Genomic DNA, 25,291 nt, shown 5'->3' with positions numbered 1-25,291 from the left:
TGTGATTTATAAGACTGTTATATTTTGAGGATAGTATGACCAATAGGATGATAATATGATGTGACATTGGTTTGATACTTCGCTTGAATGAAATTTAAATGATACCTTGAGATGAAAGCTGCAAGTGCGTGCATTGCGTGTTCATTTCATTTGATGAATTTGTTTCCAAATGCGTTACCTTATTTTGGTGCGCTTCTTCTTTCAATGGTGTTTTGACTCGAGTATTATAGTAATTGGTTCTTGATTTGACTAGAGTATTATTCCAACCGGTGCGTGTATATAAGCGAGTCCTGGACAGCAGGTCGCTCAGTTTGTTACTGACGTCGTCGGTGTAAGGATCACCTAGTTTGATTCTACTGGTGCATACGTCGTGTAATTGCCTGTTCTTGAGACTTCGATGGCATCTTTACCATCTAAAACGCCGAACTTGATGGACGACGCACCATCGTCTACGGGAACCCTGACGTCAGCTACGGTGGAGAAGGTGCAGATCCCGTCGGCAAAGACGACGTCATCAAAAGAGGAGATTTCAACAGTCGCGATACCGTCAGCAGGAGAGACTTTAATGTCGGTGGTGCTGACTACGCAGGAAAACTCTTCGAACTTCGTTTCGCCCTCGATGGAAACTTCAATGACTGGTGATTCAACACCGACTAACGAACATCGGTGCTGTTACTGTGACAAGATTTTCACAAACAGCAGCAATACTCGACGACATGAGAGGAGAGAATGCGCTAAGAACCCTTATCGTAAAATGTTTGTTTGTGAGAAATGTCACAAGCAATTTGCAAGACAAGATAATATGAAAACGCACATGAAGACATGCAAAGGACCTGCTGTGCGGCAGAAAGTAAAGGTTTCGGTGCAGCAACGATGTATTGATGTTCATAAGAGTATGCCTGGAGATGGTGTAACTGCTGCAACAACATCATCTGGTTCGGGTCTGAAAGGATCGTCTTCATCACCACGGTATCCTTGCAGCTACTGTGATATGTCGTTCGCATTTTCTCATGATGCACGAAGACATGAGCGGAGTAAATGCAAGAAGAATCCATCTCGTATAAAGTTTCGCTGTGATGGGTGTCATGAATGGTTTACACGTATTGACAGTTTGCGACGACATGTGAAAAAATGCAACGGTAAAGTCTGTGTGTCTACTGAAGAACTACCTGTAGAAACTTCGACTCCTCGCTTTAGATTGGAGACTCGTAAGAGAACAAGCAAGAAAACCGATGTGCAGCAACCGATTGGTATGACGTCTGAACATGAAAATAAACCTAAGACTGTGTTCGGCGCATTACAAGTGAATGATAATGGGTTCTACTTGGCGTAGTCTGCATTTCGTGGGACATTGAAAGACTACTATTATCCAAATACGTTAGGTGAGTCGAAAGACATTTGTAATTTTCTTGATGATATCAAAGAGAACATAATCAATCAGCTTACTGATGATGTAGCAACAAACGGTTCATTAAAATACAACTTGTGGTTGGACTGTATATATGGAAAGCCGTATCCATTCGAAGACGAAGTGAAGAAGTGTGCATTCAAGACATCGGCTGCAGTAATTTACAGTTCTAACGATGTGAAGCATAATGTTAAAAACGGTATCCAGAAACTCTGTCAAGAAGAGGAGGACTATGTCTGTAAAGGTTCTGGCTGGACTCTTTCTAGTATAAGCCGATTGGAGCTAAGAATTAGTCATTTCACGCCGCTGCGGACCTAAATGATTATAAGATTGCTGGCTTTCGCAAGTGTTCGTATAGTAAAGTAGAAATTATGTAATAAAGTTTATTTTGTGAAAGAACTTGTGTTGTTTTCTTTCTCGAACCTGCCACTATTATATTATGTTTATTTTTTTCCATCTTCATTCCGAATCGTGTCAAGGGCCTGAGTCGACCTAATTAATCATTTTATTGTTTGCAAATTTATTTAATGAATTTGTAACTTTTTCCCGAATCTCTAGCAATATAATTACGAATTTTCCAAGATGTTGGTGTTGATGGTTTATAGGATGATGGTAGTAGAGGTTTTTTAAGTCTCTTTAAGAATGTTGAAGATGGTTTATTGAAATTATTATTATTTTACATAAAATTAGACATTATTGCATCGATCAGGTATCAAACAAAGGACGGGAATCCAGCGATTCAATAAATAAATTAATGGGTGATTTATTTAATAAATTTTGGAATCTTTCCCGAATTCCTAGCTAAATAATTATGGATTTTCAAGATGGTGGCCAAATGACAAGATGGTGGGTGTCACAGTAATAATAAATGATTACTGCACTCTAGCGGGTAAGAATTAAACTAACATGGCGTGAGCGCACTCTCACAAGATGGCTGCCTCCAGCAGACGAAAACAAGATGGCGGCCACCAGCAGACGAAAACAAGATGGCGGCCACCAGCAGACGAAAACAAGATGGTGGTTGTTGTTTACATCGAATTTCAAAGTTCGAAAAAAAAAAATTCAAATCCAAGATGGCGTCCATGACACAAAGTGCAACGGTGACGTCACGATTCAAAGTTGGTGGAAATTTCTAGAAATACAAAATGGTGGATGGATTAGCATGGATTGGCATACAGATTAGTATGGATTAGCATACAGATAAGCATAGATTAGCATGGATTAGCATAGATTAGCATAGATTGGCATAGATTGGCATAGATTAGCGTAGATTGGCATAGATTGGCATAGATTAGCATAGATTAGCATAGATTAGCAAGGTCAAAGGTAAAGTCCTGATAGCGGCTTAACAGTGGCTTGCGTTAGGGATGATTAAGCCACTTTTAGGACTTTTCTATCCACTGGGATTTTTACGGAATAAAACGGGAAATTTTCCCTCGAAACGGGAATTTTTTCCCTCGTAACGGGAATTTTTCCCTCGAAAACGGGAAATTTTGAGTCATTTTGAGTCATTTTTGAGGAATTTTGAGGAATTTTGGGTCAAAAATGACGTCATCCAAGATGGCGGCCGGCTCCTGGCTCCTGCGCCTGTGCTTGAACCCCCCTTTTCCAACTACTCCAGGTGGTGTAACGCGAATAAGCACTTTAATTTTTGAAAAATTAAAATGTAATGATCGAGACAGTAGTATTAGACCAGGGTCGATAATTTCTGAAACAAAAAAAAATAATAGTAGGATGAAACCTGTTGAAAAATGAAGAGAATATAACAAAAATGAAAGGAAAAATCATTTACGGGCGATCTGAGGTCGGGAAGTGGAAGGGGGTGAGTTTAAGGGTAAAAAACGGTTTATCTCGATTTCCGGCAAAACTACAAGTCATATGGGAAAAAAAAATTAATCACAAAGTTGTAGGTAATAAAAAGATATACAACTTTTGTGATTACACTTTTTTCACATAACCTCATAATTTATGTGAAAAATTCAAATAATCAAGATTTTGGTTTTTTATTTTTATCTTATACAAAAAAAAATTTGTTTCCACGAAATTTGGTGAAAACTTACCATTTTATGTTCCAAACACACGGTAATTTTTTTTATTTGAAATATTTATTTTTTCACCTTATTTTGACTTAATATCGAAAAGGCACCCTAATTTTCAATCGAAATTTCTCGCGTCAAAATATCAGCCTTTTTGTTCGTTGAAATCTCTTCTTTATGATAATGTAAAATATATATATATACATTACTATGGTAAATGTTCTCAGAAACTGCAAAGAAAAGAAAAAACTCGAATCCGAAAATTTTTTTTAATCACTATGTACAATTTTAAGCTATTTAGAAAAATTTACACTTTAATTACTTTAAAAAAACGTAAGATTACATGTTACATTGATAAAAAAGAAATTGCAAATCCATAAATCATAAAGATTGCAAGAAGCATGCGAAAATAGTTGTTCTAAATATTAAAGATAGGATTTAAAGGGGATTTCAATTAATAAAAATGTGATTGCTGCAATTTTTATTAGTAAAAAAGTTGATTTATTAAATTCTAATTAAATTTATGTCATAGAAAATCTCATAATATATGAATAGAAATGTAAATCGTACTATTGAATTTAGATATTTTATACAGATTATGTTATTCATTATAATACTTTCAAATACATTAATCATGTTATTTATAAATCTTATCTTGAATTCTAATCACTTATCCATTACTATTTGTCTCTTTGATGGAATTTCTTCATCGTTAGATTCGAAAAACCTTCCCGATTCTAGTAGATCTTCGAAATCTTCAAGACTATCACTGTCTTCGTATCCAATATTATTTTTAGTCTGAATTGGTTCTTCATCCACAATTTCATCTGAATCACTAACTTCCTCGTAGGTTTTTTCTTCCTCATTGGTGCATTTTTCAGAACCATGACAATTTGAGCATACATTTGTGCATTTTAAACCATGTTTTCGGCAGCTACATTTTAAACTGTTACGCTGCAGAAAATAGTTTTGAGCAGTATTTCCGGAATTAATTCCTTTTCTGTAAATTTGGGCATAATGCCCCGTTGATGTTGCTTCCAGCCCCAATCTGTTGCTGCCAGTTCGTTACCCAGCCAAATTTTAAGTGGATAATATGCCCTGTAACAATGTTGTTCTGCTGCACCTTCTGTGGGTGAGAGATTTGCCAATATGAAAGATGATTTAATTTTTACCAATTGATATTTTCGAAATCTTAATTGATTCAGTGTTGTATTATCATTTATATATTTATAAATAGTTTTGATTAATTGTAATCCATTTTTTTTTTCAATATCTTTTTTGTTTGCATCTTTTTTATAAAAAATATTGGCCAAATTTGACCAATTTTTATCGTCTAATAATGAATTTACAATACCCTTCTTTCCTTTTCCGGCAAATCCAGATGTATTGCAACCAGAAAAACAATGCAGAAATGCAACGATATTTTTGAAGGATTCATATTTGAAACTATTAGACGTGAAAAATAGATTTTTTACATTTCCAGAACCTGGCTTGAGAAAATAAATGTCATGATTATTTTAATTTAATTGATTCAAAAGGACCAAAAGATCAATATCTTGACCCACAACAATGACAGTTTTATTAGTATCTCTGGCAATTTCTATCGAGGTCTTAATTATGTCAGCATCAGCATCTTCTTCTGCTTGTTTACAGGAAAATCCTTGTGACTGTAATCTTTTCATTAACATTTTTATTATTTTTGTCCTTGTTTTTCTCGTTAGGTAAAACTTTTTCTTGCAGAAATTGTATTTTTGTATGGTTTTGATAATTGAACTCTGGAATATTGTCTGAGGTTTTTCTACGACTACGATCTCCTTCTTTAGTTGAATTAGCTGCTGGTACTGTTGCACAGTAACTGATTTTTTTTTTTTAATTTCGGGGTACCCATCAAAAACGATATAACTGCTTTCTGCGTAATGTTTTTCTTCATAGCGAAAATATTTATTTATAATCTCTTCCACCGTTTCATTTTTTCTGCCAAATTACTTTGTGCAGTAAAAATCCACCGTTGACGATATGTACAATGCCGTCAGATTGCGTTGGTCCATTCGCACTCACAAATAATTCTTAAAGTTGAGATTTAACATTTTTCCTGAGGCCATTTTCTGTAAAAAGTGACAACGGATATGGTGCAAGCTCGTATTGTAAATAAGTTTCCATATATTTTTTACTGTCGATTGTTAACGAAATTCTTTGAAATAACAATAATGGATCGGTGGCTATAATATCTCCGTTTACTTTAACGGAAGATTGAACCGTTTTTTAGAGACAAGACTTTGTTTTTTCTTTTAAATTTTTGACACTGCCAAAATTCATTCCAACAATAGCTTACAAAGATTTTTTCCCTTCTTCATACGCTTCGTACCAATTTACATAACTACTGCCAATAATTCCAGAAAATATTGACATAATGTTATCAGTCTCTGGAAAAGAATCATACCTGCTAAAAAACTTTTGAATTATTTGTAAATCAGCTACATCTCTTTTAATTCAATATTCCCTGGAATCAATGTGTTGCTCTGTAGTTGCAAAAGAAACATTACAAAAATATTCCATTTCATTGCAAACTTCAACAAGTATGATCATTGTTAATACGAATTTTATTAAAACACTTTCAGACAAACTATGACCATGTGTAAGTCCACCCTGAGTTTTCATAGATCTCATCAAAACTTGCTCGATCGTCATATCCGTCCAAACTCCCGACCAAAACTTGTGAGTACTTCTAATCGTAAAGAATCCTTCAGTGAATCGTGTAAATTCATAATCATCATTTATTGTGTCTTTAAGCTTACGTATATCTTGGAGATAAAGATGAGCAGATTTTGCGTACAAAAAGTGCCTACTTGCATGAAAATAGGGAAGCATTCTTTCCACGCATTTGAAATGTAATTCCCAATTACCTGCACGTTCAGCCCGTATAAAATCTTTAACCAATGAGATCATTTGCCAGTACTGCATCCAAAGTTTTGCGGTAGGACCTCTTTTTTGTACTAATTTTAAATGCTCGATAAATTTTTCTTTTATGATCTTAAAATCTTCGTGATGGAAATTGTCTTCAAAATATTCCGTTTCTAAATCCAGCAAAAATGTATCCATTAACCCCTTTTCTGTGTCCGACAACTCCATCGATGAAAAAATCAATTCAGACAAGGCGAGCTGTACTAGAAAATGTCCTCTGATAGCTCGTGCATATGCGTGCCCAGAAAGAGCTTTATCGGAAGAATTTTCTGCATACATTTAAAAAAAAAATCCTCCTTAAGTTCAATACCATCCATGATGAATCCAATCGCTCCGAGGAACGACAACAATAAATGAAAGCCCCCAAGTCTTATTTGGATTGACGACAAATTGTAGGTATCATTATCTAAATCAATACTGGCTAAGATTTCACGAGCTTTATGGTATAGCGGTTGGTCAAACGTTATAAACCAACCATTAGTGTATAGTAATTGATAATTTTATTTAATTTCAAAATTTGTATATATTTAATTGTGAAGTATTGCCACATTTTGGGTTTTGGGGAACTTTCTTCTTTTTCTTTCATTATACTTGATAGTAAATTTTAACAAAGATAGCTTTGGATTTTAAATACTTATTTGCCTATTTTCTCTATTCTTGCTTTTGAATTACAAGGTCGATGGAGGGTTTTTATTAGGAATGGGGAATTCGAACAGTGAGCATAAAATAAAATGATAAGTAGCAGACTTGACTGAGACTTCGAGATATACGACTCTAAAATTTATATAAAACTTATATTCCATCGCTGCCAATATTCATCAAGAACTAAATAATCATCATCGAAGATAGTCAAGAATTACATAGTCGTCATCGAAGATAGTCAAGAACTACATAGTCGTCATCGAGGATAGTAAAGAACTACATCATTTTCAAGAATGTGAACGACTGTCCTTCGTCGTCATCAAGAATCACCGATTCGAAGACCCATCAATAACCAATCGCTGTCCACATCGGAACCTGTTCAACACCAAGACTTATACACTGAGGGCCGCTGTTCCTATGAAGTCATCATCGTGAAGATCGAGAACTAGGACATCACTACGTCATTACGAATGTAGTCACTGAGATGCGCAGTTCACGGTATAGTTGAAATACCGATATCTTAAGTTTCTATTGTCCTTAACTGGTGGCATACTCTGAGGTAACTATGAACTAAGAGAACTTGTTACTTCTATACAACTCCCAAAGTTTCTAATTAGTAGCAGTACATAACCCGATAGCAGTTTATCAATCTTATTTCTGATTACTTACACCCATATAACCTGAGATACTAACTGAAGAGTCCCGATTGAGCTAAAATAAGTTAAAACTTTGTTACATTTGAATATAGCAAGATTTGTCATATCAAGTTCCAAGATATTATTGCAATATAAATATTAAATTTTTATTTGAAGAGGTGTCCTATTACACAGGTTGTGCAATATTAATCTTTTAAAACATTCTACTGATTATAGTTATTCGTGTAAAAATTCAAATTATAATGTTATAATGTGAAAACTATTTCATTTTCATTAATACAACTAGTAATATTACAACAGTGAATCGTTTGTGTTATTCTTTGAATTGTAATGAAAATGAAAATTAATGATAAAGTATAATTTTGTGTGTGTTAATAACACAGTGGATAACCTTAACATAAAGTATTATTGATTGTTATTGATTCACCACCAATAATTAAACATATACTCAGAGATCATATATGTTCTTTAGAGATTCTCAAATTTGGTAGTAACCAAATTACTATCTTTGTTGGTCTGCCAATAACCGAGCTAGGCATGTTGATATCGGTGGTCACAACGTTACGAAAACAATATTTTGCTCTTGTTTTTGGCATTGTTTAGCCGCTTCTACCAACGATGTAAAAATGGTATCATAATCACTCAGTGGATTTTTTATAAACGTCACAGGAATCATTTTTGAAGTATAATAAGGCAAATTAGTATGTAACTTCTCCATGAACCCATTCCAACCATCGGATTTGTTGTTTGCAAATTCTGAATAAGACCATGTAAAATCTGCCGAAGAAATTTCATAGATTTCCGTAACATCTGTAATATCTTCTACCTGAACTGTTTTCAATCCATCGGAATTTTTGTGTTCAAAACGTTTCAATCCTCAAATCCAATTTCGCCTATCTCTTCAGAAGATGGAATTTGTTTCAATCTAGAGATGGTTTTCTTTGAAGTAACACTAGACGCCGGAGTAACGACCATTATTCCACCCATTGCATGAAAAGTATTCTTGCCATCGATCGTGCATGTATTATGATCCGCATTGTCATAAATAAATTGAATGTATGAATCTGGAAAAAACGTATGATTAGCAGGGTCCTTGATAATCAACGATTCAAAGCGCAAAGTTTCTTTATACGAGGAGCACAAACCTAAATTAGATAATGAGTCGATCAATCCTTTAGAGGCACATATTTTGTGAATCATTGACGACAAACCAAGTAAAATTGGAGATAAAAAAGAAAATTGACATTCCGCTCCAGTGTCAACGATATAATTAATAAGATAATTTATAAAATTCTTAGTGTTTTCACATGCTGAGCGACCCCTTTTTCTTTCAGTTCTTTTGTTATAAAAAGTAGACATACAAGCAGTGTGATAATGCGCTTTTATTGCGACTAAATCAGACACATTTCTCAAACGATCTGAAATGTTTTTATCGAAATCATTGAATGTGTTTTGTTGTTTAATATATTGTAATATATTATCTCTTGTATCATTACTTTTAACAGATGAAATTTTTTCTTTTGAAATATTTGATACCGAAAAACCCACCGCAGAGAAAGCAATGAGATCGAAAATTAAATCTAACAGCGTCTTTATTTATTTCTTTTCCTTCCGTTGATTTTCTATGTCTTGAACTACAGAACGTAGCTATTGCAGTCTCGTCATTATATTGACTTTGACAAGTTCGATGAATAAAAGCTAATGTCAAAGTCTCAAATTTATTGTATTTATTGTCGATTCTTTTCTTGCTAGACCCCACTAAACGATTCAAAGCTGCTTTTTTGTTTCATACACTTGCTTGAGTATCATCTGCTTTATTGCAGATTATACAACAGATTCATCCATATTGATAATCTGAAAAGATAAAATCAAATTAATAATGCCTTTACAGTTTTATCATGAGTACATATAACTAAATTTGTTTGTGAAAAAAAAAAACGAAGTTATTATGTTTAAATCTTGTACTAAAATATCATTCGATTTTAATTTTTTTTAGGTTATGTTACGTTGTCGTAAGCACCTAGTTATTTTAGTTATTTTGTGTTAGTATTAGAAATATAAAAATACTATAACTATAATTCTGGTATTAAATTGTATTATAAGCATAAGGTGAATAATGAGTAATGTTTCAATAGAGTGTTTCATGTCTTGTGTATCGAACGATGAGTATGCCTGTCGAAGGTTTACAAGCCTTCTACATCAGTTGGCTAACCAAATGTTAGTTATGTGTGGTGGTTCAAACAGACTGTTTACTGCAGAGGAAACTACGCATCACAAGGTTCAACAATGACTGAATCCTTGGACTGAACATGAAACGAGTGTGTAAATGAAAACGACGAATCACGAGAAAGGGTGGGGAGAGAGTGCGCTCTGCCCCGGCAGAGGAAGCGGACGGAAGAGAGAGTGTGTCGGGAGACTCCCTAGGAGGAGGTCCTAGGATGGGGACTGAGAGATTTGTCAGAAGGAACAGACTTGTAGAATCTTAAGTTTGTACTTGTAATTTCTATGTATCAAGAAGTGGATGTAAAAGCTTTGTAGAGTTTAAGACTTGTAACGAGCCAAGAATGAAGAATAATAATAAGAGTTTTCCTGTCCGCAGTAGTAAGTTATCGCTTTTAATCGCTCCGCTGCCCCACATAGCCTCATCTATAAGGAACCTGCCGCTCGGTCACGACATTATGGTGTCAGATGTGGGGTTTCTGTGAGTGAATACTGCGTAAGGACAGCCAGATACAAATCTACGAGAGAATAAGAGAGAAGGGAAAATCGTCCGTCACTGGTATCAGAGCACCGCATCCCAGGAGCGACGGCGAGTCAGAGTGTTTGAAGAAGATATCAACTTCCGCGAGGCAGCGACTGGACTACTGATAATCAGCGAGGAAAAGCCAACAACGTATCCAAAAACCTCAACAACGAAGACGACGTAAAGCCCCACTCGTCATACTCCAAGAGTCCAAGAGGATGTTGACATAGAAGATAGGAACAGCCGACGCCGCCAGCCGAAGATAGCCCCGCAGTAGGGAAGAGGCGACAGCTGCAGACGGCAGCGCGAGGGACGACCAACCGGAGCTACGTGTGAAGAGCTGAGGGCCATGGGTACCCTCACGAAATTTATTATAATAAGGTCAGTACGGCTAATACGTTAAGCATGATACCTACAGTTTGGTATAAATAGGAGGGTTACGTTTACTCCACAATTATGGCTGACAGTAATGAGGAAAGTGAAACTGGGGAAGTTTTTATTTCCGTAACAGAGGCGTTAAAGTTGATAAATCAACCATTTGATGGTACAAAAAACAAACTCAAAGAATTTTGCGATAATGTTGACACGGCTTTTGAACTAGTGAACCCAGAACGTCATAGAGTGCTGTTAAAGTTCGTAAAATCAAAAATAGTTGGGGACGCGAAAGCCAAAATTTTAGTCCGCGAAAACACTGATACTTGGGAAGAGGTAAAAGAAATTTTAGAGGAGAATTATGCGGTTTGCAGAACTTTAGGTTTCTACGCTTGTCGGTTGTTTAATTCTCGACAGGGATCACATGAGCCTGTTGTAAACTGGGGTAGCCGAGTCGATACAATGGTAACTGAACTTAAAGAGGCGGCCTTAAAGGTATGCACCCGCCCGCAAGAAAACGGGGCAATGGCCTTAATACAACATTTGGCTAGAGCCTGCTTCGTACAAGGGTTATCTGATGAAAGAATTCAAACAGTTATTCGGAGCAAGGGCGCTCAAATTGAGACTCTAGGGTTAGCTGTAGAATCGGCACTAGAGGAGGAGTCGAATCTTTTGTCTCTTAAGGAGAGAATTAGACCCCCAATGTTAAAAGTAGGAGATACGGTAACAAGAAGGCCCAGTTGCTCGAATTGCGGAAAAGGCGGACACACACTAGAAAAATTTTTCTTACGAAAACCCGATAAAAATAAAGGATGAAAAAATATGTACACGTAGGAGAGCTATTTTGTAAAAATTGTAAAACTACAGGACACACAGGCGCGAATTGTCGACGTAAACAAAGAGATGACAGAAAGACTTTTCAGCCCCACAAAGAGGAGAGAAACAGGGGAAACTCCACATGCTTTGAGTGCGGTAAACCGGGACATTATGCCCGAAACTGCTTTAACAAACACGGAAAATACAACAATACCAATTTTTCCAAAGGAAATGATTACCCAAATCAGTAAAGGTATGACCAAAGAAATCACAAGGAATTAGGATATATTAACAAAGGAGGGCGAGAGGATATACCTTCCTATACCGAATCGCGATTATGGAAACATGGGGAAAACATGGGAAACTAAAAGGGGGGCATTACGAGCAGCGGTATATGCACCCTAAGGAGCCGAACACAGACAGCTGCAATAGAAAATCTAGAATAGAGTATGAACAAAGTAATGACGATGCTATCTGTACCAAGAATGGTATAGTTTCTTTAAAGCTAGACGAAATACATGAAGCAGTAGACTGCCTTATAGACACAGGGTCCAACATAACACTAATCAGAGAGAATGTTCTAAATAAGAGTATCCTATCGGCCAGTGATAAAAAGGAGAAGACTAAGATTCGCGGTTTAGCCACCAAAGTAGTGGCTACAAGAGGGACTGTTAATTTAAACTTTTGTTTACCATCTTCCACAGTAAGATATTGACGTCCCTCGGCTTGAGGCCCCCGGTTCCCTGCTTGCGTGAATGTCCAGTTATGCCCGTACTGCTCTGCGGAGAGTGGGTCCAGGCCAACGTGGCCGGGACCGGGAACTGCGGGACCTGGAGGGAGGAGTTAGGTGGAGAGGAATATTGGTAAATTGTTCCAATAACGATTCGGTGATGACGGTTTTCACGAGCCCCTTTTATTAACGATTTATGACCCTGCCGCAGCCTGGCGAAACCACCGCGGAACCAGCTCCCTTCCCACGGCGACCCAGACTCACGTAACACCGTAAGGTCCGCTATGACGTCCCGGCACAGATTGAGGCTGCTTACACGTAATACTAGTCCCGTTAAGTTACACCACGAAGAGGCGCTGTGCGCGTGCGCCCGGTTACGTAACGTATGGTCCGGATACTCTGCGAGTAACGTCTCTCGGAGACTCGTAAACTCAGTAACACGGCGAATGACTCGCGGAGGCAGCTTGACTGCCGTACTCTGCTGGTAACGTCACTTGACGACTCGTAAACTCAGTAACGCGGCGACTGACTCGCGGAGGCAGCTTGACTGCCGAATGACTCGTGAACTGAAAACGAAGGTAGGCCACGAGCTCCGGGTACGCGCCTCGCGAGCAGCGCGGAGCGGCGTACCCGACCGTCCTCGTTCGAGCCCTGAACACGACTGACACTCCCCGCCCGCCCGCGGGCCGGCGCCCGCGGGCTGCGGGGAGGGGAGTGGAAATCGGCCGGCGTGGGAGAGAGCCCCGTCTCGCGGCGCGCCAGGCTGCAATTACATACTAGCATATGTGCGGAGGCACAGAATATTCACAGCTAAACGAAACATTAATTACAACAAGTTTACAGAATTAATAAATTATATACAATATTTACACACTCGTTGAAGCCCGTGACCATTTAGAAAATATACACAAAAACACAGAATCCTCTCTAGCACCAATAGGCTCATTAGCCCGCTAGGGCACACGCGGGTGCGTCCCTGGCCGTCGCACTTCACTGGGGGAAATCACAGGGAGGACGTTGACGAGGCATAACGGCCTGAAGGAGCCGAGGAGACACTTGGCGAGACAACAAATGCCCCCCCTCCGACGAGGCCGTTATGTCCGTCAACGCCTCTCATTTATTCAAATGGACATGATACATCGGGCCGTGGCACTGGAGCACTGACCTGAGTCCGGCGCCCTCTTGACAGTCCGAGAGGGCGTGGCACCTTTCGCGGCGCGCGTGGCAGCAGACGGCGGCGTCGCGTCCAAGGAGGCCCACATGACAGTCCGAGAGGACGTGGCACCTTTCGCGTAGCGCGCGGCAGCAGGCGGCGGCGTCGCATCAAAGGTGGCCCGCATGACAGTCCGAGGGGGCGTGGCACCTTTCGCGGCGCGCGCGGCAGCAGGCGGTGGCGTCGCGTCCAAGGTGGCCCGCATGATAGTCCGAACGGGCGTGGCACCTTACACGGCGCGCGCGGCTGCAGGCGGCGGCATCGCGTCTAAGGTGGCCCGCGTGACTGACCGAGGGGGCGTGGCACCTTTCGCGGCGCGCGCGGCAGCAGGCGGCGACGCCGCGTCCAAGGTGGCCCACGTGACAGTCCGAGAGGGCGTGGCACCTTCAGCGACGAGCGCGGAAGCAGGCGGCGGCGTCGCGTCCAAGGTGGCCCGCGTGACAGTCCGGGGGGGCGTGGCACCAATCGCGGCGCGCGCGGCAGTAGGCGGCGGCGTCGTGTCCAAGGTGGCCCTCGTGACAGTCCGAGGGGGCGTGGCACCTTTCGCGGCGCGCGCGGCAGCAGGCGGCGGCGTCGCGTCCAAGGTGGCCCAAGTGACAGACCGAGTGGGTGTGGCACCTTCAGCGACGAGCGCGGCAGCAGGCGGCAGCAGGCGGCAGCGTCGCGTTCAAGGTGGCCCGCGTGACAGTCCGAAGGGGCGTGGCACCTTACACAGCGCGCGCGGCATCAGGCGGCGGCATCGCGTCCAAGGTGGCCCGCGTGACTGACCGAGGGGGCGTGGCACCTTTCGCGGCGCGCGCGGCAGCAGGCGGCGGCGTCGCGTCCAAGGTGGCTCAAGTGACAGTTCCAGAGGGCGTGGCACCTTCAGCGACGAGCGCGGCAGCAGGCAGCGGCGTCGCGTCCAAGGTGGCCCGCGTGACAGACCGAGTGGGCGTGGCACCTTCAGCGACGAGCGCGGCAGCAGGCGGCAGCGTCCTGTCCAAGGTGGCCCGCGTGACAGTCCGAAGGGGCGTGGCACCTTACACGGTGCGCGCAGCAGCAGGCGGCAGCGTCGCGTCCAAGGTGGCCCGCGTGACAGTCCGAAGGGGCGTGGCACCTTACACGGCGCGCGCGGCAGCAGGCGGCGGCATCGCGTCCTGGTGGCCCGCATGACAGACCGAGGGGGCGTGGCACCTTTCGCGGCACGCGCGGCAGCAGGCGGCGGCGTCGCGTCCAAGGTGGCCCGCGTGACCGACCGAGGGGGCGTGGCACCTTTCGCGGCGCGCGCGGCAGCAGGCGGCGGCATCGCGTCCAAGGTGGCCCACGTGACAGTCCGAGAGGGCGTGGCACCTTTCGTGGCGCGCGCGGCAGAAGGCGGCGGCGTCGCGTCCAAGGTGGCCCGCGTGACAGTCCGAGGGGGCGTGGCACCTTTCGCGGCGCGCGCGGCAGCAGGCGGCGGCATCGCGTCCTAGGTGGCCCACGTGACAGTCCGAGAGGGCGTGGCACCTTTCGTGGCGCGCGCGGCAGAAGGCGGCGGCGTCGGGTCCAAGGTGGCCCGCATGATAGTCCGAACGGGCGTGGCACCTTACACGGCGCGCGCGGCTGCAGGCGGCGGCATCGCGTCTAAGGTGGCCCGCGTGACTGACCGAGGGGGCGTGGCACCTTTCGCGGCGCGCGCGGCAGCAGGCCGCGGCGGCGCGCGCGGCAGCAGGCGGCGACGCCGCGTCCAAGGTGGCCCACGTGACAGTCCGAGAGGGCGTGGCACCTTCAGCGACGAGCGCGGAAGCAGGCGGCGGCGTCGCGTCCAAGGTGGCCCGCGTGACAGTCCGGGGGGGGCGTGGCACCAATCGCGGCGCGCGCGGCAGTAGGCGGCGGCGTCGTGTCCAAGGTGGCCCGCGTGACAGTCCGAGGGGGCGTGGCACCTTTCGCGGCGCGCGCGGCAGCAGGCGGCGGCGTCGCGTCCAAGGTGGCCCAAGTGACAGACCGAGTGGGCGTGGCACCTTCAGCGACGAGCGCGGCAGCAGGCGGCAGCGTCGCGTTCAAGGTGGCCCGCGTGACAGTCCGAAGGGGCGTGGCACCTTACACAGCGCGCGCGGCATCAGGCGGCGGCATCGCGTCCAAGGTGGCCCGCGTGACTGACCGAGGGGGCGTGGCACCTTTCGCGGCGCGCGCGGCAGCAGGCGGCGGCGTCGCGTCCAAGGTGGCTCAAGTGACAGTTCCAGAGGGCGTGGCACCTTCAGCGACGAGCGCGGCAGCAGGCAGCGGCGTCGCGTCCAAGGTGGCCCGCGTGACAGACCGAGTGGACGTGGCACCTTCAGCGACGAGCGCGGCAGCAGGCGGCAGCGTCGCGTACAAGGTGGCCCGCGTGACAGTCCGAAGGGGCGTGGCACCTTACACGGTGCGCGCAGCAGCAGGCAGCGGCGTCGCGTCCAAGGTGGCCCGCGTGACAGACCGAGTGGACGTGGCACCTTCAGCGACGAGCGCGGCAGCAGGCGGCAGCGTCGCGTACAAGGTGGCCCGCGTGACAGTCCGAAGGGGCGTGGCACCTTACACGGTGCGCGCAGCAGCAGGCGGCAGCGTCGCGTCCAAGGTGGCCCGCGTGACAGTCCGAAGGGGCGTGGCACCTTTCGCGGCGCGCGCGGCAGCAGGCGGCGGCATCGCGTCCAAGGTGGCCCACGTGACAGTCCGAGAGGGCGTGGCACCTTTCGTGGCGCGCGCGGCAGAAGGCGGCGGCGTCGCGTCCAAGGTGGCCCGCGTGACAGTCCGAGGGGGCGTGGCACCTTTCGCGGCGCGCGCGGCAGCAGGCGGCGGCGTCGGGTCCAAGGTGGCCCGCGTTTCAGTCCGAGGGGGCGTGGCACCTTTCGCGTCGCGCGCGGCAGCAGGCGGCGGCGTCGCGTCCAAGGTGGCCCACGTGACGGCGGTCGTGGCACGCCCTCATTGTGAGTGCAGAGCGATCATGGCGCGCACTCGTTGTGTGTGCAGAGCGATTGTGGCAGCACGGCCGGTTCGCACCGCGTAGGTCCCTCGTTGGCCCCTACGGCAGTTGGGGGCGGCGGCGTCAGGGGCGGCGTGTCTGAGTCGGCCTGCCGTATCCACCCGGATGCCGCGTGCCAGTCGTACCACAGGGGCTGGACGGGCACGGTTCCTCCGTCTGCAGCGATGTCCTGCTCGGCGTCTCCACCCCATAGGGCGGGGGCTGTGCTGGAGGCGATGTCAGAGGCAGCGTCGGGGGCGGTGTCGTGGGCAGCGTCGGCGGCGGCGTCGGTTGCAGTGGCATTGGGAGTATCGCCGACTCCTGCAGCGTGCTGGCGCCCGCCCAGTCTGACCACTCGACCTTCGCGGTCGAGACACTTGCGGCAACACCCACACACAGTTTCGCTCGGCACTGGTCACACGTAAAGCAGGACATCCATTCCTCTTCTCGAGCGACCAGTTGTGAACACTCCCTGTGCCACAGATTCCCGCACGTCCCGCAGATCCGCCCATCCGATGTCCCGCCGGGGCATGAGTCCGCACCGCACATTGTCCTACCATACGCCCTGTACTCAAAGCAAAATCCGCACTCGTAATCTGGGGAGTGCTCGCAGCACTTGCCGGGCTCTGGAAAGTCTGCTTCCGCCCATGTCTCGTATGCTTCCTGGAAATCGTCCATGCTTATCGGGAGTGTCTCGCTGATCGGTAATTCAGTCCGTGTCTTCCCGCGGCGTTATCTTGCACCGAAGATCCCTGCTGCGTCGCGATCTCAGGTTCGTGGCGCTCTCATGACGCGTTATCTGTCGCGCCACCGATACTTGTCGCGTCACCCGCCGTATCCGGTTCATGCCGCTCCCGCGTCGCGTTATCTTACGCCGAACGTCTTGGGTTTCCATCGCTCCCACGTCGCGTAATCTCACGCCGACGTCTCGATTTCGCGTCGCTCTCACGCCGCGTTATATCCCGCCGGCGCGTCGGCTCGAGTTCGCGCCGCTCCCACGCCGCGCGGCTGCACCTGCTTACATCCTGTCCTGCACCTGCGCGCTTGCGTGCGCTTGCGTGCGCTTGCGTATGCTTACGGCCACACTAGTTGGGCGCCAAATGACGTCCCTCGGCTTGAGGCCCCCGGTTCCCTGCTTGCGTGAATGTCCAGTTATGCCCGTACTGCTCTGCGGAGAGTGGGTCCAGGCCAACGTGGCCGGGACCGGGAACTGCGGGACCTGGAGGGAGGAGTTAGGTGGAGAGGAATATTGGTAAATTGTTCCAATAACGATTCGGTGTTGACGGTTTTCACGAGCCCCTTTTATTAACGATTTATGACCCTGCCGCAGCCTGGCGAAACCACCGCGGAACCAGCTCCCTTCCCACGGCGACCCAGACTCACGTAACACCGTAAGGTCCGCTATGACGTCCCGGCACAGATTGAGGCTGCTTACACGTAATACTAGTCCCGTTAAGTTACACCACGAAGAGGCGCTGTGCGCGTGCGCCCAGTTACGTAACGTATGGTCCGGAATACTCTGTGAGTAACGTCTCTCGGAGACTCGTAAACTCAGTAACACGGCGAATGACTCGTGGAGGCAGCTTGACTGCCGTACTCTGCTGGTAACGTCACTTGACGACTCGTAAACTCAGTAACGCGGCGACTGACTCGCGGAGGCAGCTTGACTGCCGAATGACTCGTGAACTGAAAACGAAAGTTGGCCACGAGCCCCGGGTACGCGCCTCGCGAGCAGCGCGGAGCGGCGTACTCGACCGTCCTCGTTCGAGCCCTGAACACGACTGACACTCCCCGCCCGCCCGCGGGCCGGCGCCCGCGGGCTGCGGGGAGGGGAGGGGAAATCGGCCGGCGTGGGAGAGAGCCCCGTCTCGCGGCGCGCCAGGCTGCAATTACATACTAGCATATGTTCGGAGACACAGAATATTCACAGCTAAACGAAACATTAATTACAACAAGTTTACAGAATTAATAAATTATATACAATATTTACACACTCGTTGAGGCCTGTGACCATTTAGAAAATATACACAAAAACACAGAATCCTCTCTAGCACCAATAGGCTCATTAGCCCGCTAGGGCGCACGCGGGTGCGTCCCTGACCGTCGCACTTCACTGGGGGAAAACACAGGGAGGACGTTGACGAGGCATAACGGCCTGAAGGAGCCGAGGAGACACTTGGCTAGACGTCAATATAAATGTCACATTATAGAATCCTGTCCTCATGCATGTATTTTGGGCAAAGATTTTCTAAGTTTTACTAAATCTGTTGTTGATTTCAAATATAATAGACTGATAATCAACAAGGAGCAAATCCCCTTTTGTGAAGAAGATCATGCTGTCAAAAATATGAGAATTCATGTACCAGCTAGGTGCGAAAAATAGTGCAATTAAATGCTAGCAACGAAGGATTAGGACTAGTAGAAAAACGATAAATAGAAAAGTGAGTTTATCTAGGAGATGGATTGTTGAAGTGATAAATGGCAAATTTTTATGTTCTAAATTAAATACTAACGAACACGAAGTAGAAGTAGATATGCCCGTCGTTGAATTAGAGGAAATACCCTCTACAGCGAAATTGTTGAGTATTCAAAATTCCGATAGGGAAAGGAAAGAGAAATTGGCATCGATGTTAAGGGTAGACCATCTACACGACACAGAAAAAAAGCAATTGCTAAAATTATGCAAAGAGTTTGTAGACATTTTTCACTTGCCCGGTGATACACTCACATGTACTCCGACCATTGAACATAGTATCCCTACAGGTGCTGAGACGAGGCCCATTAATGTAAAACCATATCGTATTCCGGAAATTCACAAGGAGGAAATTAAAAAAAAGAGACACAGATGTTAGAACAGGGTATTATCAAACCCAGTCTGAGCCCTTGGAACGCGCCTATATTAGTGATTCCAAAAAAACGAGACACTTCCAATCAACAGAAATGGAGGGTCGTTGTAGATTTTAGAAAACTGAATCTTGTGTCAGTGGACTCGGTGTATCAGATGCCAAATATTACAGAAATATTAGATCAATTAGGACAAGCAAAATATTTCTCGACCCTAGATTTGGCTAGTGGTTATTTGCAGGTAAGGATGAAACAGGAAGATCAACCCAAAACCGCATTTAGTACCCCGACGGGTCACTATGAGATGTGCAGAATGATGTTTGGGTTAAAGGGAGCTCCTGCGACCTTTACGAGATTAATGAGCACTGTTTTGTCAGGACTAAATGGAATTAAATGTCTTGTTTACTTAGATGATATAATACATGGCCAATCAGTAGAGATACATAACGACCGGTTAAGAGAGGTTTTCACTAGAATGAGAGAGCATAACCTTAAGCTACAACCTGATAAATACGAGTTTTTACGCACGGAGGTAACGTTTTTAGGACACGTGATTAGCGACGATGGCGTGAAACCAGATCCAGAGAAAGTGATCAAAGTACAGGGATACCCTAGACCAAAGAACGCTAAAGACATCAAAATTTTTTGCGGATTAGCCTCGTATTACCGAAGATTTATACCGAACTTCAGCAAAATTGCAAAACCCCTCTACAACCTTGTAAAAAGTGACGTTCCCTTTATCTGGGGAGACGAACAGGAAACTGCATTTAACACCCTAAAAGAAATCCTGACCTCAGAACCAATTTTACAGTATCCGGATTTTAATAAACCGTTTATCGTGACGACAGGCGCTAGCAAACTAGCTATAGGAGCCATTTTGTCCCAAGGAGAAGTAGGTAAGGACAAGCCCGTCGCCTATGCCAGCCGTACGTTGAATAAAGCGGAGGTCAATTACTCGACGACTGAGCGCGAAATGTTAGCGATAGTGTGGGCTGTAAAATATTTCAGGCCCTATCTATTAGGTCGCCATTTCATGGTGATAACCGACCATAAACCTCTACAATATGTTTTTAACGTAAAAGACCCTAGTTCCAGGTTGTTAAGATGGCGGTTAAAATTGGAAGAATATTCATATGAGATTAAACACAGAGCCGGTAAAACTATCATGCATGCCGATGCGCTGAGTAGGCTTTGCGAAGTAAAAGAAATGGAGGAATTGACAACAGACGAATCTCACTCTGTAGAGGATAACACTGAGAAGTGAGAGGGTGAATTATCCATGGAAAGGAAACGGGAAATTATTAAGGAATTTCAAAACACACCAATAGGAGGCCATCAAGGGATCGCCCGAACATACGACCGAATAAAACAATATTATAAGTGGAACGGGATGAAAACAGACATAGAAACCTATATTAGAAGGTGTGACTCTTGCCAAAGGAATAAATTAACGCGACCTTACATAAAAATGCCGCTTGAAATTACGGACACGCCTAATGTAGTATGGGAAAAATGTGCTCTCGACATTGTGGGACCACTAGTTGAGACTGCCAATAATCATAAATATTTACTAACGTTTCAAGATCTATTATCCAAGTATACGGTAGCCATACCCCTTTTCGACCAAACAGCCGAATCGGTGGCGCGAGCTTTTGTGAACGAAATAATACTAAGATTTGGTATACCACAAGTGATAATCTCAGATCAAGGAAGCAATTTTACAAGTGATCTGTTTAAGAAGGTGTGTAAATTGTTAAAAATTGCCGAAATCAAAACAACTGCCTATCACCTTCAATATAATGGGAGTCTAGAGAGATGGCACCGTTCCCTCACTGAATTTTTAAGACACTTCATCGCCACCAACCAACTCGATTGGGACGAATGGATAAATTATGCCACTTTTGTCCATAACACTACGCCTCATAGGTCCACGGATTTACACCCCATGAATTATTATTTGGTATATTACCTAATATTCCTGGAATCCTACAGAAGGACTTTATAGAAAAGAATTATAATTATGAGGATTATGTCAAAACCTTAAAAACAAAATTGCAAGAGACTTTCAAACTAGCAAAAAAAAACATTTAATCATCTCTAAAAGAAATAAATAAAAGTAATTATGATGAACATGTGAACCAGCACATTTTTCATATTGGTGATCAAGTCCTTCTGTATGACGAGACTGTCAGAAGAGGTAGGTTCAAGAAACTGTCCAGCCAATATGTAGGCCCCTATACTGTTGTAAAAGTAGAAGGAGTAAATATAACCATCCTTACCAAACGTAAGAAGCTTGTAAAAGTACATGCAAACAGGTTAAAGCCGTACTTTTAATTGGTATGTTACAGTCAACTCATTTTTACCCTGTTGCTGAACCCTGAACATGTGAGTGGAGTGTCATCAAGACTAGACATTCAAATCACTAAAATTGAAGAAACTTCGGGACTGTACTACGAACATAACGGCAATGGACGATTGTATAATACTGAATGGAGATTAATCTCCTATTTAAATTTAAGTCAGCCTGAAAATAATTATAATACGATAAGACGATATGTAAGTGTTGTAAATGAATTATGTAATAAGGAAATTCCGGTGAATAAGGGTAAAACTCTATGTTCTAATACTATAACAAAATTATCAAACAGGTTAGACGCCACTGCGCGCACCATAGAAATTATAGGAGGTATAACCAAAGACCATGTTAGTCCTAGAGTAAAAAGAAGTTTCTTTCCATTTAACCTAATAGGGCAATTGAGTAAAGTGATTTTTGGTACGCTAGACGAAGAAGATGCAGAATTTTATAATAATAAAATTACGAAACTTGAGAGCGAACAATTAGACTTTCTTAAGCTGAGTAAGGAACAAATTTCTATTGTAAAATAGACCTTGCAAACCATGAACCGAACTGTTAAAGACTTAAATGAGAATCAGCAAATGTTAGCTGACCAACTAGTAAAACTTACAGATGAGATAAACCGCATAAACTCGAATGTAACCGACGCTTTATCTCATCATAACCTACGAATACGAGTAAACGAGCATTTGACTCTATTAAATCAAGAAATTGAAACCCTTTCATTTCAATGTGAATCTATTTTGAATTCCATAATAAATGCATTTAAAGGGATTTTAAACCCCCATATTATAACACCGCAAAAAATCGTTGAATATTTCAATGCATTTCAATCTACTCATTCTCGAGAATTTAATCTACCATTACCAGAAGGAACAATCAAAGATAGTTCCCTTCTTAACCTGATGCAGCTGGAAGTGTTTAGCAAAAGGAACATTTTATGTTATGTAATTAGACTACCAGTAACTGATCATTTAATTTTTGATATATATAGAATCATTCCATTGCCTGTAAAAATGAAAACTGCCACAAACAAATATGTTTTCATAGATCCGGAAACGGATTATATTATGATGGAACACTCCAAACAGTACTACGCAAAAATAAGCAAGTATGAATTGAGTAAGTGTAAAGTAATAACTAAAACTCTTAGAGTGTGTAGACAAACCTTTCCATTGATCAATACTTATGGACGGGAAGATTGTGCAGCCAAATTATTGTATACTACAGGTCCTATACCTAGCAATTGTGTTAAGAAAATAGTAGAGCTAAAGCAGACCCTTTGGATTCAGCTAGAGCACAATGAATGGATATATATTGCGCCAGATAAAGAAAAAATTACTATAGTTTGCGATCAAACTGGACCTTTTGACGCAACAGTGGAAGACACTGGCAAACTTAAGTTTATAAGTGCATGTAAAGGTTACGGTACCAACATCTTTATATCCTCCCAACTGGAGTTAACTACTAACACTAGCACAAAAGATGTTATTCCCAAAATAAATCTTGACATAGATTGTTGTGATGAAACAAACTATAAAGTAACACTTGAAAATTAAAAACAAAGTTACATTTGAAACCTACAATAACTCGGTTAGACGATTTGAAGATTGCCGGTCACAAAATAGAGGAAGTAGAGCATATGATAAATGAAGAGGAATGGAAAATAAAACACACAAACGTGATTTCACGAGTATCTGTAATGTCCTATATCATTATCATATCATTAAGTTGTATTTTATGTATATATTGTTGTATAAAATGTGGATGTTGTAAAACTATTGTCGGTAATTGATACAAGAGGTGTAAGGACGGTGATTGCTGTAATTGTAAAACCATATGTTTTAAACCAACAATTGTAAACACATACAGACCTAGGGAAAGCAATGAGCTGGTCCATTCCGTTAACGAAAGCCAGCTAGAGGAAAGGATCGAATTGAGAGGAAACAGTTTACGGAGAACTCAGACTAGTCGTTGATGGCTAAGTCCCATTTCAAACTAAGAGAGGTGTAAAGAAACAATTGTATTTTCTTTAATTGTTTCTTTTTCCCCCGCAAGGGAGGTGTCGTAAGCACCTAGTTATTTTAGTTATTTTGGGTTAGTATTAAAAATATAAAAATACTATAACTATAATTCTGGTATTAAATTGTATTATAAGCATAAGGTGAATAATGAGTAATGTTTCAATAGAGTGTTTCATGTCTTGTGTATCGAACGATGAGTATGCCTGTCGAAGGTTTACAAGCCTTCTACATCAGTTGGCTAACCAAATGTTAGTTATGTGTGGTGGTTCAAACAGACTGTTTACTGCAGAGGAAACTACGCATCACAAGGTTCAACAATGACTGAATCCTTGGACTGAACATGAAACGAGTGTGTAAATGAAAACGACGAATCACGAGAAAGGGTGGGGAGAGAGTGCGCTCTGCCCCGGCAGAGGAAGCGGACGGAAGAGAGAGTGTGTCGGGAGACTCCCTAGGAGGAGGTCCTAGGATGGGGACTGAGAGATTTGTCAGAAGGAACAGACTTGTAGAATCTTAAGTTTGTACTTGTAATTTCTATGTATCAAGAAGTGGATGTAAAAGCTTTGTAGAGTTTAAGACTTGTAACGAGCCAAGAATGAAGAATAATAATAAGAGTTTTCCTGTCCGCAGTAGTAAGTTATCGCTTTTAATCGCTCCGCTGCCCCACATAGCCTCACCTATAAGGAACCTGCCGCTCGGTCACGACAACGTTAAACATACTATTTATGACAGAAAACATTATTTATTAATTTATTTTATTGTTAATTTAGAGCTGATTGATACAGATTAAAATATAGTTAGTATTTACCTTGCTATGTAGACTCCAAAAGTTTCTTTTAAAGTAAATTTGTCACAGTTTTCTTAAAGTAGGTAACTCAGCCTACACGTGTTTATGAACGATGTTGTTTACTGGCTAACGGTTTTTACAGCTGCTACGAAAGACCCAGACCCGCCTAGCCCCTTCCCCGCTTCTCTATGAAATACCTTTTGATGGGCTAAAATTATCCCTAGGTAACTCAGGTATATAGTTATCTTAAAATAGCAATAAATAGGCATCTATGCATATAATTTAAAGAATATTCTACAGCTTTCTCAAAATATTGTAAATGTTTAAATAAAAATTTACTTTATTAACTAACTTATTTGGTTGTTAAATATAGTAGTATATTTCGATTTGCAATTTTTTGTTTATCAATGTAACATGTAGATAATCTTACGTTTTTCAAGTAATTAAAGTGTAAATTTTACTAAATAGCTTAAAATTGTACATAGTGATTAAAAAAAATTCAGATTTGAGTTTTTTTCTTTTCTTTGCAGTTTCTGTGAACATTTACCATAGAAATGTATATATTTTTTACATTATCATAAAGAATAGATTTAAACGAACAAAAAGGCCACCAACTTTTTTTAAAAAAAGCTGATATTTTGACGCGAGACATTTCGATTGAAAATTAGGGCGCCTTTTCGATATTAAGTCAAAATAAGGTGAAAAAATAAATATTTCAAATAAAAAAAATTACCGTGTGTTTGGGACATA

At 43.3% G+C, this 25,291-nt stretch overlaps 1 protein-coding gene across 1 annotated transcript; it reads left to right on the top strand.

Annotated features, from left to right (window-relative positions):
- Positions 1 to 10,634: 10,634 nt before the first annotated feature.
- On the top strand, positions 10,635 to 24,834 carry LOC134531664 (uncharacterized). The gene is made up of 2 exons (XM_063367444.1): positions 10,635 to 10,827; positions 21,723 to 24,834. The coding sequence occupies exon 2, from the start codon at positions 22,273 to 22,275 to the stop codon at positions 23,287 to 23,289; it is 1,017 nt and encodes a 338-aa protein (XP_063223514.1). The 5' UTR covers positions 10,635 to 10,827; positions 21,723 to 22,272; the 3' UTR covers positions 23,290 to 24,834.
- Positions 24,835 to 25,291: the final 457 nt, after the last annotated feature.

Source organism: Bacillus rossius, chromosome 5 (assembly GCF_032445375.1).
Source record: "Bacillus rossius redtenbacheri isolate Brsri chromosome 5, Brsri_v3, whole genome shotgun sequence".
Lineage (NCBI taxonomy): Eukaryota > Metazoa > Arthropoda > Insecta > Phasmatodea > Bacillidae > Bacillus > Bacillus rossius.
Note: the sequence above shows the minus strand (reverse complement) of the source record. Positions and strands in the feature narration are given on the sequence as shown.